We start from the raw sequence: 12,928 nt of genomic DNA, 5'->3' as shown, positions 1-12,928 counted from the left end.
CGCCCAACCTGCCGCCTCCACCCAGTTCCAGGCGTCGTCTTTGCTGGCGCCTCCACGCGCATTCTGAGCGACGTCCGTGCCCACCATCCTCGCCGACCTTCCTCCTTGCGGCGCTACCCGCCGCGCGCTTCGCTGCCACCCTCCTATCGTGAGTCCTCTGCTTTTACCGCGTTTGAATATGTATCTGTTTCTTTTTTTCAAACCCTATATTAGAGGGAAGAAGTAATTAGGATTTTTTCCTTTGATTTGTGTTTAATAATGCTGAATTAGATGCGATTATAAATTGGATGTTATTGTTATTATAAATTGTATAATTTTTTTATAAGAAAATTTTGTTCTTTCCGATTCAAAAAGTTGATGATTTAATTTGTTTCCTATACCGCTGTTTGTTCTCTGAATTGGTGGATTCTGCATGCACGCTTTGCACAAACTTTTTATTTTGTAAAGGTGATTTGGGCGTTCAATGCCAAAATTAGATTAAATTTACATTAATTTTGGTTTAATTTAAGTTTGGTCTCAAATATGGTGCAAGACTCTATTTATTTTTAGCATTGTTGGTTTTTTTATTATCAAGAACATAGATGTGAAGTTAAATATGTATGCAGATGATTTTAAAATTTATTGGGAATAATTATAATTTAGTTGACTCTACCTGTACATACTCAACTGGGTTGTATGTTATATGCACAGTTTGAAATCTAACTACACAATCGCACTTAATTCAGTTATCTAAAAATGGTGAATTGGGAACTTTTTTTCCTCTCCGATTTTTAGATGTTTCTGTTCACATAAAAAAGTATGTTTGTTTTGCTATGTATGTTGGTGATTTTTTACTGAGTTTGGGGATGTTGCAATTTACGGCAAAATAGTTAAAATTTATTTGACTATTTTTGTTCATGTTCATTTAGGGTGTGTTTCGTAGGTGATTTCTGAATTGCTGAATGTTGTAATATTAATTAAATTTAGAGGTTTAAGTATATGATCTGAATATGTGTAATTAAAATTGTAGCACGAACAAGGATTGTATGTAACTAGATATTAGATGTTGCTGTGATTAGATAATGGATGGTGTTGTCTAAAAAAATTAAAACTCTATCCCATTTAAATAGTGTATGTCACTTATTTTTAATACATTTGTTCCTTATCTGAATTGGTGGATTCCAGTAAATTTTTTATGGCGACAATGTATGGTTGTTATATACATTTCCGTGGAATTATATTAAAAGTTCTGCTTGTGTGAAGTCTTACACAAAGATCTTTACAGATTACAAAATCACCTGATTTATGTTCCTGAAAAGTCTTGTTACCGACCATCGCACGCCATCATCAAGATACCCACACATGTGGATTCGGTTATGAAACTTATCCTTCTCTCTTGTTTTTTGTTCTTCGCCATCCATTGCAGAAGACATGGAATTTTTAAGGTCATACCACAGAAGAAAAAGGATACCTAAAAAATTCAAGATAATGTATACATGGGATGCCGTTACCGTTTGAGACACTTTTGATATATTTTTTTTAAATGCTATTCGGCATGTTTCTCTATGTAGATACCTGATTATTTTTGCAAAGATCTAAGTGGATGTTATTTCTGTTAAGTATCAGAATTTTTTTTTTTAGATAATAAATGGATGTTACTTTATACATTTTTGGAGTTTTATTATGTTGCAGTTGTGGATATCTGTATTTCGTTAAGAATTGCATGGCTTTTTTTTTAAATCTTGCTTGGCATGTTTTTCCGTGTAGGTACTTGGTTGTTTTTGCATAGATCTAAGTAGATGTTACTTCTGTTAAGCATCAGGATGTTTCTTTTTCATATTAAATGGATGTTACTTTAAAATATTTTTCGAGTTTTCTTGTGTTGTTGTTGTAAAAGACTGTATTTCTTTAAGAATTATATGGCATTTTTTTAAATACTACACGACATATTTCTCCGTGTAGGTCCCTGACTATTTTTGCAAAGATCTAAATAGATATTACTTCTGTCAAGTATTAGAATGTTTCTTTTTTATACTAAATAGATGTTACTTTATATATTTTTGTGAATTTCCTTGTGTAGCAATTATGGATGCCTCTAAATTTCTTCACCACCTTCCCAAGCAACATGTCATGTTGGTTTAAAAAAAGCTCTCTAAACTACTTTAACAACAACATGATGAAAGATTAATTCCATACAAGGATACAAACTTTATTCGTTTTGATTCTGAAATTTGAAATACCAACTTTCGAATATAATATAATAAACATAATGAAATTGTCAATAGAAATGGCATTGAGGCTATGACAAATTTAATGGGATCAAGGCCATTATTTAGTTAAAAATTTATGCTCATTAATAGTCCCTCTAGCAAGATTTTTATTTTTTATATTTTTATGCCGATAGATCTATCGGACTCTTCACTAGCTTGATAGTCATTTGAAAATTTTTCATAATCTTCACTACAACATCCTTCCAATCTTGTATGCGTACACATCTAGGCAGAGGTTGCTGCGTCGTTGGTGGTTGCTGCGACAACCAAAGTTGTATTAAAAGCTCTTCGAGGCATAATAACAAACACTTGGGGTATAACAACTTAAACCAAATCAAATAGCATATCCAAGCATTTTCGCAAAATCGGTTGTAACATAGTGGATTAACAGGATCAAATAATCTTAACAACTCCAGCAACAAATTCAACAAAATAGCAATAAAACAGAAAATCTCTACACAACCCAACAGTATTCAAACTATGCCAACAACAATTCCTCCATTAATTCAAAAGAAAGTCAATTAAACCAGTTTAAATGAACTCAGCAGCATATTCCATCAATTCAATCAGCAAATTCAGAATAGTTTCAAATACTTTCAGCAACAATTTTTCAAAAAAAAAAAATCGTCAGTAAACTCAGAATATTTTCAATTTCTCAACAAAATCGTCAGCAATTTTCAACACAATCACACAATTAACCCACTAGTTTCAGCAACATATTCACGAAATCGGACAGTAAAACAGTGAATCTTCACACAAGCAAATAATTTTCACACAATCTCAACAGCCAATTTTTCATTGATTCAGCACAAAGCAGCAAATCATGAATACAGTTAATTCCAGCAGCAGTTATAGCAAATCAACAATTTCAACACTTTCGGCTCAAACGAATTCAGCAGAAATTTCTAGCAATACAATTCAATCCAAACACTTTTCAAAACATAATAACCTAAGCTAATCTTATCATACAACCTAAATCCACTAAAAGAAAATCAAAAACTAAGTTGAACTAATCATGAAATTGATTGAAAATTAAACCTGAATTCTAATCAAAACTAAACCAAATTAAACTGAAATAAAGAAATTAAAAAATTGAGTTTGTTCAAAACCTGTACAGAATAACAGAGTAAAAAATTAGGAAAAAAGTAGAGGTTGCAGCGGTGGTGGAGATAGCCAGAGTGCGTCTCAAAGCTCGCTGGAAGGAGGAGGAACAGGGGTTGTCCTCTGTTGCGTCAAAGCTTGGCTGAGCTCAGGGAGCTTTGGCTGTTCTACTGGTTCAGTGTTTGAGAGTGTAAGAGGGTGGCACAGAGCGAGAGGCCGGAGCTAGTGTTTGGCGGCCCTGGGTTGCTGGCGGCAACGATGCAGGGGCAGGTGCAAATGTCTAGTTTGTGGAGAGAGGAGGAGAGGGTTGGTGTGGCTGAGGAGGACAGAGAAGGCTTCGCGCTGGGTGGTTTGGTGATGATGACAATGGAGAGGAATGTGGATGGCGCGGCTATGGAAGTGGGAGAGGGAGAGTGGAAAGGATTTCTGTGGAGCTATGGGAATGTGAGAGAAATGGAAAGATTTTAATTAGGGTTTAATGGTTTATTTAATTAGTTTTAAATTATTTAAATTTTGAATTTAAAAAATTTAAAATTAATTATTAAATAGAATTATTTAAAAAATTGGCTGGTTAATGTTAGTTCCTTATACTTTTCCATTAAATTATCAATTATTAGTCTTCTTCTGTTAGTGACTAAGAATCTTTTGTATTTGGTGAGAGATTATTAGTTTAATATTCACTTGAAATATAATTTTATATAAGTATATAACATATACATATTTAGGGTATGAATTGATTGAGTAGGATTAAGACTTAATCCTATCCGCACTCTACCGACTCACACAAAAATTTTACCCGTATTCTCCCTTACTCATTGCAAATCGATTTGACAATTCTATCCAATTAGACTGGATCGAGTTAAATATCCACAAATAAGATGTATATTGCCACCCTAATTATATCATTTATATATTTCTTTCTATTCGTTTAAAGATAACGAAAGATAATTAATAAGTATGCTGATTAAGGTGACGAATGCGAAAAACTGCATCGAAATAGGTGTGCTCACTTGTTCCTCCTTGCTCACTAATTCTCTCTCCTCAGATGAAAAGGTCCTTTAGTTTTTCTCCTTGTTAATCATATATAAATATTTGGGTGATTATTTTAATAAAAATGTTAAAAACATATTTTTATAAAAAATTTTGTTTAAAATTATAATTTATTTGTTTAGTAATATTTTATAATATATTAAAATTAAACTCTACAATTTATTATTTAATAATTAAAATAAAATATTTTTACATAAAAATAATTATAAAATTTTTATTAAAATATCCGTCATAGTTTAATACCTTTACTTTGCCATAAGTTAGACTATAATAAAAATTTTATAATTATTTTTATGTAAAAATAATTTTTATGTAAAAATTTTATAGCTAATGAACTTGTAACTTGTTATTAGTATATTGGATCTTGGCTATGGACATCAACCGGAAATATTATGAATTAGAGTGGTTTATAATTAAAAAAGCTAGCGTAGCTCATATATAAGATTAATTTTCAAGAAGGAGCAGTTCTTTCTATTCTTGAAGAATTATTGAAGGGATTATTACATGTTAGCTTAAAACGTGAGCTAGTGTGATAGTTGTAAATTGTGATTCATTCTTTGCTTTTTTATCCTATGTTTAGCATAGTATATGTTTACACTCTGGTCCAGGACTCCAACAAAATGAAAGTCAGGCCTAATAATGTAAAAACGTTTACCAATAAAGGTGGATTTTATGATAAGTCCGACCTCTTTAAAAAGATCGGATAATGACGTAGAGGTATCATTGGATACGTGATGTTTTGGATGCTGAGTTGTTGAAACTTGAAAAGGTTCATACTAATAAGAATGATTCTGATATGATGACCAAGGCATTACTAAAATGGAAGTTTGAAGTTTGTTGCTTAATCGCCAGATTGGCATGCAGTTACCTCCATATAGTCGTGAGGGGGAGATTTGTTGGATTTTTTGGGCTTCCTTCCTATGTGAAAAAAAAGCCCTAATGTTAGTATCCAAGCCCATGAATAGTTGAAGTGGCTGAGGTGAGTTAGGGTTGAGTGAGAGAGGTCATTTTGAAAGGAGAACACCAAACACTAGAGAGAAAAGAAGAGAGAAAGTTATTTTTGCACATACACAAAGCTGTCTCTGTAAATTGGTCGCTGCAGATTCGTTAACCGTTGGATTGAGCTCAAATTTGAACAATATGTTCTAAACATCAGGTTCTTTGATTTCACCGTTCGGATCTTTGATTAGATATCTGTATTTGGAGATATTTACCACACACAGTAGCTATGTTTTTGTGGTATTTTCATCTTCTTGTTCTTATTTTAAAAGCTTTGAAACTTGGGTTGTTTGGCTTGTTGTATGCACGTTTTGTATAGTAATTTGTGACTCTCTTGTACCCTATTTTTCATTATAGTGAAGATATTTTCTGGTCTTGGTGACTCGTGGTTTTTACTTCTCTCATTGAGGAGGTTTTCCACGTTAAAAATCTTGGTGTGTTAGCTTGTCTCTAATTTCTGGTTTATGTGATTTTTTCGCTGTTATTGGATATTATTGTACTGGTGTTAATACTTATTGTGAGTGGATATTGTTGCTCCTCTAATTCTTGCAAGTAGAAAATTGTGTGTTTTATTTCTATCAATTGGCATCAAAGCTCAGTTTTGGGTATTTGGTTATAACTTGCTTAAAAGATGGAGGCAAATCATTCTACTAGGATGATAAGTTTGAACGGCACTAATTACCATCTATGGAAGGGCAAAATAAAAGATTTGTTTGTCAAAAATCTACATTTATCCGTATTTTCTACACAAAAACCATAATCTAAAATAGATGAAGAATGAAAGTTTACAATGGGTGGATGATAATGTTTACAATCACATTGCTAACGAAACTCATGCTAGGGCTTTGTGGAATCAAATTAAATCCTTGTATGCTTCCAAGTTTGGCAATAATAAATTGTACGTGTTGAATATGTTGATGAATTTGAGATACAAGGAGGGGTCACAAGTATTAGATCACTTGAATAAATTTCAAGGAGTTCTGGATCAGTTGTCAAGCATGGGAATCAAGTTTGAAGATGAGGTTCAAGGATTGTGGTTGCTAAATACTTTACCAGATTCTTGGGAGATATTTCGTATCTCTCTTACTAATTCTGCTCCGAATGGTAAAGTGAGTATGCAACTTGTTAAAGGTAGCATTTTAAATGAAGAGATGAGAAGGACGATGCAGAATTCTTCGTCACACTCTAAAATGTTAGTCCCTGAAACCAGGGAGAGAAATCAGAATAGAGGTCAAAAGGGTAGAGGTAAAAACAGGAGCAAATCCAAGTCAAGATACAAGAATGTTGAGTGTCATTACTGTCACAAAATGGGTCACGTTAAAAAATATTGCTTTCTTTAGAAAAAGGAGAACAAAGGTAAGCAAGAAAAGAAGGATGATAGTGGTAATGATCGTGTATCTTCTATTTCAGATGATCTTCTTACTGTTGATATTGTTGATTATGAATACAAGGTCAATCTTATTTCTGATGATGAGTTCAGCTGGATAATTGATAGTGGCGCCTCAATACATGTTACACCGAAGAAGGAGTTATTCACTTCTTATACTCCAAGTAATTTTGGAGTGCTTAATATGGGTAATGATGGGTTAGCCAAGGTTATTAGTGTAGCAGATGTTTGTCTTGAGACTAATATGGGAATGAAGCTGCTATTCAAAGATGTTAGACACGCTCCAGATGTTCGCTTGAATTTGGTTTCAGTTAAAAGGCTTGATAATGAAGGCCTTGTAAAAACACTTTCGGCTTTGGATAATGGAAGCTTACTAAAGGCAACTTAGTGGTGGCTCGAGAATTGGAATGCTGTAAAAATGGATAATGAGATATCTTCGTGGTACTTCTAACATGAAGTTGTGTTATGGAAGTGATAAGCCTATTCTAGTTGGTTACACTGACTCTGACATGGCAGGAGATATTGACTCTAGAAGGTCCATTTCAGGCTTCTTGATCAATTTTGTGGATGAAGCTGTGTCTTGGCAATCTAGATTGCAAAAATGTGTTGCTTTGTCTACTACCGAGGCCGAGTTTATTGCCATTACCAAAGCGTGCAAGGAGATGCTTTAGATGAAAAAATTCTTGAAAGAACTCAGGTTTACTCAAGAGAGGTATGTATTGTTTTGTGATAGTTAAAGTGCTATACATCTTGGTAAAAATTCTACTTTTCATTCTCGATCCAAACATATTGATGTGAGGTATCATTGGATACGTGATGTTTTAGATGCTGAGTTGTTGGAACTTGAAAAGGTTCATACTGATGAGAATGGTTCTGATATGATGACCAAGGCATTACCAAGATGGAAGTTTTAAGTTTGTTGCTTAATCACCGGATTGGCAGTTACCTCCACATAGTCGTGAGGGAGAGATTTGTTGGATTTTTTGGGCTCCCTTCCTATGTGAAAAAAAAGCCCAAATATTAGTATCCAAGCCCGTGAATAGTTGAAGTGGTCGAGATGAGTTAGGGTTGAGTGAGAGAGGTCATTTTGAAAGGAGAACACCAAACACTAGAGAGAAAAGAAGAGAGAAAGTTATTTTTGCACATACACAAAGCTGTCTCTGCAAATTGGTCTCTACAGATTCGTTAACCATTGGATCGAGCTTAAATTTGGACAGTATGTTTTACACATCTGGTTCTTGGATTTCACTGTTCGGATCTTTAATTCAATGTATGTAGCTAGAGATATTGGCCACGTATAGTAGCTCTATTTTTGTGGTATTTTCATCTTCTTGTTCTTGTTTTGAAAGCTTTGAAGCTTGGGTTGTTTGGCTTGTTGTATGCACATTTTGTGCAGTAATTTGTGACTCTCTTGTACCCTATTTTTCATCATAGTGAAGTTATTTCTTGATCTTGGTGACTCGTGGTTTTTACTTCTCTCATTGAGGAGGTTTTCCACGTTAAAAATCTTGGTGTGTTAGCTTGTCTCTAATTTCTGGTTTATATGATTTTTTCGCTGCTATTGGGTATTATTGTGCTGGTGTTAATACTTGTTATGAGTGGATATTGGTGTTCCTCTAATTCTTGCAAGTAGGGAATTATGTGTTTTATTTCTATCACTAAAGACACAACCAACTATCTTATTCTTGAAATTAGTGTCAATAGATATCAACAACTATGATTGAAGATTGTAGTCATCTTAAAGCCATTATTTGTAGGCTGCAGATTCAACACCAGATTGTTGATCTTCTAAAGAAGCACAATGCTGAGAAACATTAGCTTTGAAAAATAAAGATGATCTTCTAAGTCTTGACCACAAAGTGCAGTCAAGGCTTGTTGTTCTCATATTTTGTGATTGCGCTCTCCAAACTTGTCTCCAATAGGTGTGAATAGACGAGAATTTAGAAGGTGTAGTGGGAAGTTGAGATTGTTGATGATCGCATTATTGTTGTATACAGAATTAGACGGATGTAAATTTGTAGGATGGAATTTCCTTGGAGAAGAATCCATGATTCATAATCCAAAAGCTCGTAATACCATCTGGAATTATTCCAAGCTCATATTGCTTGGATTAGAAGAAAAGAAGAATAGTGTAACATAAACCGAACAAATAAATCTACAGAAAAAATGCAGCAAGAACAATTAATTGAACAAAAAATTATCAAACTATTATTGAAATATAGAATGACATTGATACAAACAAAATGATTACAACTCCTAGCAAGTGAATGTAAAGCTAGAGAGCAATTTATACACAAATTCCACTGACTTATTCAACACTAAGCTAAGTCACCTACTAACATAACTATAATAGTTACAAGCTAATTGTTAACTACTTCCTGATCTTGATCTTCATCTTGGCTTCCAGTGATCACATCATCCTTAATAAGATTCGCATCATCTATACTGGTTTATTTTTATTGTTTTCTTTTTTGTATTGTAAATTGGCATGCCGTTAGTTGATATTAAAATGAACCAAAATACTCCTTCACATCACCTCAAGGGGAAGAAAATGTGGGTTCAAATTGAAATATGAGAAGAAAAAAATAGAACTTTTGCGAATATAAAAAAATACGGAGCAGAATATAAAGTATAAAACCTTATTGATAAGCATTGTACATGCAAGAGGACATGAGTATTTAGATGTATAATTTTAATCCAATTGTATTACATGTACAACACATTCTGTATATAATGTATCTCATGTTTGTATGTTCATGTATATACTTTTATACAGAATATAATTTCTAATTAAACTGTATTTATATAGATAAGTAAATATGAATTTTAAAAAAAAATTCATATTTAAAGATAAATAAATATAAATATTCATATTTGTATATTCATGTATCATATTAATAATATTTCTATAATTAAGTATAGATACAGTACTATTTGAGTACCCCCATATATATTCTAGGATAAGAAATTATGTACTCTAATTTTTTAGGATTGTAAATGATACCTTCTAAGATAGAAAAGATTTGATATAGTTTTATACAATATATATATATATATATGTGTGTGTTCATAACTAATAAAAAAATAGGTTAAAACAACTAATTTTCTATAGAAAAAACCAATAACATAAATTATTATTTTTAGCTTACAAATATAAACAATTAGTTTATTTAAGTAATTTTAGTTAAATATAATTTTTTAAAATAAATTAATGAAAATAATTTTAATATTAATTTTTAATTTTTTATTATACAATTTTTTATATATAAAAATTAATTTATTTTAGTTCGTAGAACGTGCATATCCAATACTATTTAATTAACAAACCCTTCAAAGTAATTAAGCTCGTTTTCATAAAAAAATCCTAGCAGAGAAAGAGTACGTACTCCGTACTCAGAGAGAATGAGAGAAGGAGAGAGCGGGAGAGAGCGTTTGAGGGTGAAACAGGTGAAGAAGATGGCCATGCCATTGAAAGAGATAAGGGGGAGAGTGTGGGAGGGTTTGCATCAGGTGTGAAGGAGGGATCAAGTAAGGGCGACCTTAGTTCCAGGGTGACTTCCAAGATTTCGTTCCGTGACAAGGTTATTGGTTCTACGGTAGCCACAGGGATAAATCGGGCTGAAGCTCTAGATGAGGATTCCATGGCAGTGGTCGCTGGAAAACAAGGAGATCCTATGCCTCCAAGAGTTTGCTTCTCCGAAGAGGCTAGGAACATCCTTTCTGAACCATACAAGGAAGCAATTGTGATTAAGGTTCTTGGAAAAAACTTTAGTTACACGGCCATGTTTCACAAATTGAAAGGGGTATGGAGGATCACCGGTGGATATGAAATCTTGGATGTTGATTTTGGGTACTTCCTCGTTAAATTTGATCGCATAGACGATCGAGAGAAGGTTTTACTAGGGGACCATGGATGATCTTCGGTCACTATATTGCGGTCAAGCCATGGACACCGGATTTTAAACCTTGTGAGGACACTTTCGGGGAGACTATGGTTTAGATTCGAATCTCTGGTTTGAGCATATGGTACTATCAGGATAAAGCCATGATGAGAATCGCTTCTGCTGTGGGAAGACCAGTCAAGGTGGATCTGGCTACTAAGTTGGCGGAGAGGGGAAAATTTGCTCGGGCTTGCATGCAAATTAATCTTGGTTTGCCGGTGGTCCGGAGTGTGATTGTCGATGAGTTTGAATATAAGGTAGAGTATGAATGCTTACACCTTATTTGTGACAAGTGCAATTGTTTCGGGCATCCAGCAACTGACTGCAGAATGACCCCAATAGATTCGGAAAGGGTGGATCGAAAGGAAACATCAGTGACCGAGACGGCGGCCTGGGTGGTGCAGCCACAGGAAGCCTCAAAAGAGAAAATTTTTGAATTTGGATGCAATCCCAAAGAGTCAGTGATAGTTGCAGAAATTGGGGAGGAATTAGATGATACGTTGCATGGGAAGGAAGTGGGGTCCCAGTATTTGGAAAATGAGGCTGGCTGGACCAAAGTCAACGGTAAAAGGAGAGGAAAATTGAGTCAATCAAACAAAGCCCAACAAACATCTAAAGATAAAATGCCGGTGCGCTCAAATCAGAAATTGGACCAGAACCGTGACTTTGGGCTACGTATGAGAGGAGCCGAATCAGGGGTGAAGACCGGGTCGGTTAGCGGATCTAAGGCACGCATGGCATCTTCCAAACAGCAAGGGGTGAAGGGCAAAGCTGTCTCCGTTGCGGTGCCGACTTTCACTGCCATTATCAAAAACGGACACAAGAGGTTGCGCCCTTCTTCTTTGCAGAATTCGCCGTCGACTCCGGACTGCCTTGGCGACACCAGCAAGCAGCAAATCGGCAAATTGGAAGGGTTGTCAGTGGAGGGACATAGACAAACCGGGCAACAACCGGACAAGGACAAGCAAGGCTCAGGGGGATATGATGGTGGATCTTCATCATCTCGTTAGGGACTTCAGCTGAGGTTGGTCCTTTTTACAATACAAATTATTTTATGGATTATTTAGATTTAAGCTTTCTATTTTGGAATATTAGAGGTGCCTCTAATAAATTGGCCCGGGTTCATAGTAAGGAGTTAGCGAATAAATTTCACCCTACTTTTTTCATTCTGTTTGAAACCCATATTGCTTTCGAGAGGATAAAATCTTTTTGGAATAATCTAGGTTACCAGGTTGTTGGTATTGTTGAGGCTAATGGTCATAGTGGGGGTATCTGGGTTCTATGTTCTAATTCAAATATTTCTGTGAGAGTATTGGATGTAGTTGATCAATGTATCAGTTTTGAAATCACTATGGGCAATACATCTAGTTACTGCAGTGCGGTGTATGCTAATCCGCATATACATCGGCGTAAAGAACTGTGGGGTGACTTGACAAGGATTGCTAATATGATCCACGGACCTTGGATTGTGTTAGGGGACTTTAATGATGTTCTGTTGCAGAGTGAAGTTAGAGGGGGGCAATTTAGACTTGCCAGAGCAGAACAATTTGTGAAAACATTGGAGGATTGTGGGCTATTTGATATGAGGGGCTATTGGGAGAAGATTCACTTGGTATAGGAAGGTGAAAGGTGGGGTGCAGGTGGCCAAGAAGCTTGATAGAGCAGTCATCAACCAGGACTGGCAACTAATGTTTCCGGAGGCTTATACTGAGGTGCTGGCGCGCCTTCACTTTGATCATTGCCCATTATTCACTAGGTGCAAGATGGCAAAGAGGGCTACCAAGGGCCATCGTCCGTTCAGATTCCAGGCTCCGTGGATGACTCATCCTCTTTTTAGGAATGTTGTTGATACAGCTTGGAATAGAGGAGCTCCGGATGTAGTCAAATGTTTGTTGGAGGTTCAAAAAGATGCAACTAGCTTCAATAAAAAGGTTTTTGGCAATATTTTTGTTAAGAAAAGGGAGTTGGAGAGGCTTTTGAATGACGTTTAGATTACTCTGGAGAGTCGGGAGGATCAACAGCTTAGGATCAAAGAGCAAGTTTTGCATCAGGAACTGAATGCTATCCTTCTTCAAGAAGAGTTGTTGTGGTATCAAAAATCTAGAGAACAATGGGTGAGATGTGGAGACAGAAATACAAAATTTTTTCATCTGCAGACAGTTATCAGGAGAAAGAGGAACAAAATTCATGGGTTATTTTTA

General features: G+C 35.0%; 1 protein-coding gene across 1 annotated transcript; it reads left to right on the top strand.

The window, feature by feature from the left end:
• Positions 1-7,211: 7,211 nt before the first annotated feature.
• Positions 7,212-12,718, top strand: LOC112747813 (uncharacterized). Its single transcript, XM_025796005.1, has 5 exons — positions 7,212-7,438; positions 10,199-10,679; positions 10,823-11,732; positions 11,951-12,245; positions 12,346-12,718. Exons 1-5 carry the CDS (start codon positions 7,212-7,214, stop codon positions 12,716-12,718), a joined length of 2,286 nt encoding a protein of 761 aa, XP_025651790.1.
• Positions 12,719-12,928: the final 210 nt, after the last annotated feature.

Source organism: Arachis hypogaea, chromosome 15 (assembly GCF_003086295.3).
Source record: "Arachis hypogaea cultivar Tifrunner chromosome 15, arahy.Tifrunner.gnm2.J5K5, whole genome shotgun sequence".
NCBI lineage: Eukaryota > Viridiplantae > Streptophyta > Magnoliopsida > Fabales > Fabaceae > Arachis > Arachis hypogaea.
This window is presented reverse-complemented; position numbering and strand designations above follow the sequence as displayed.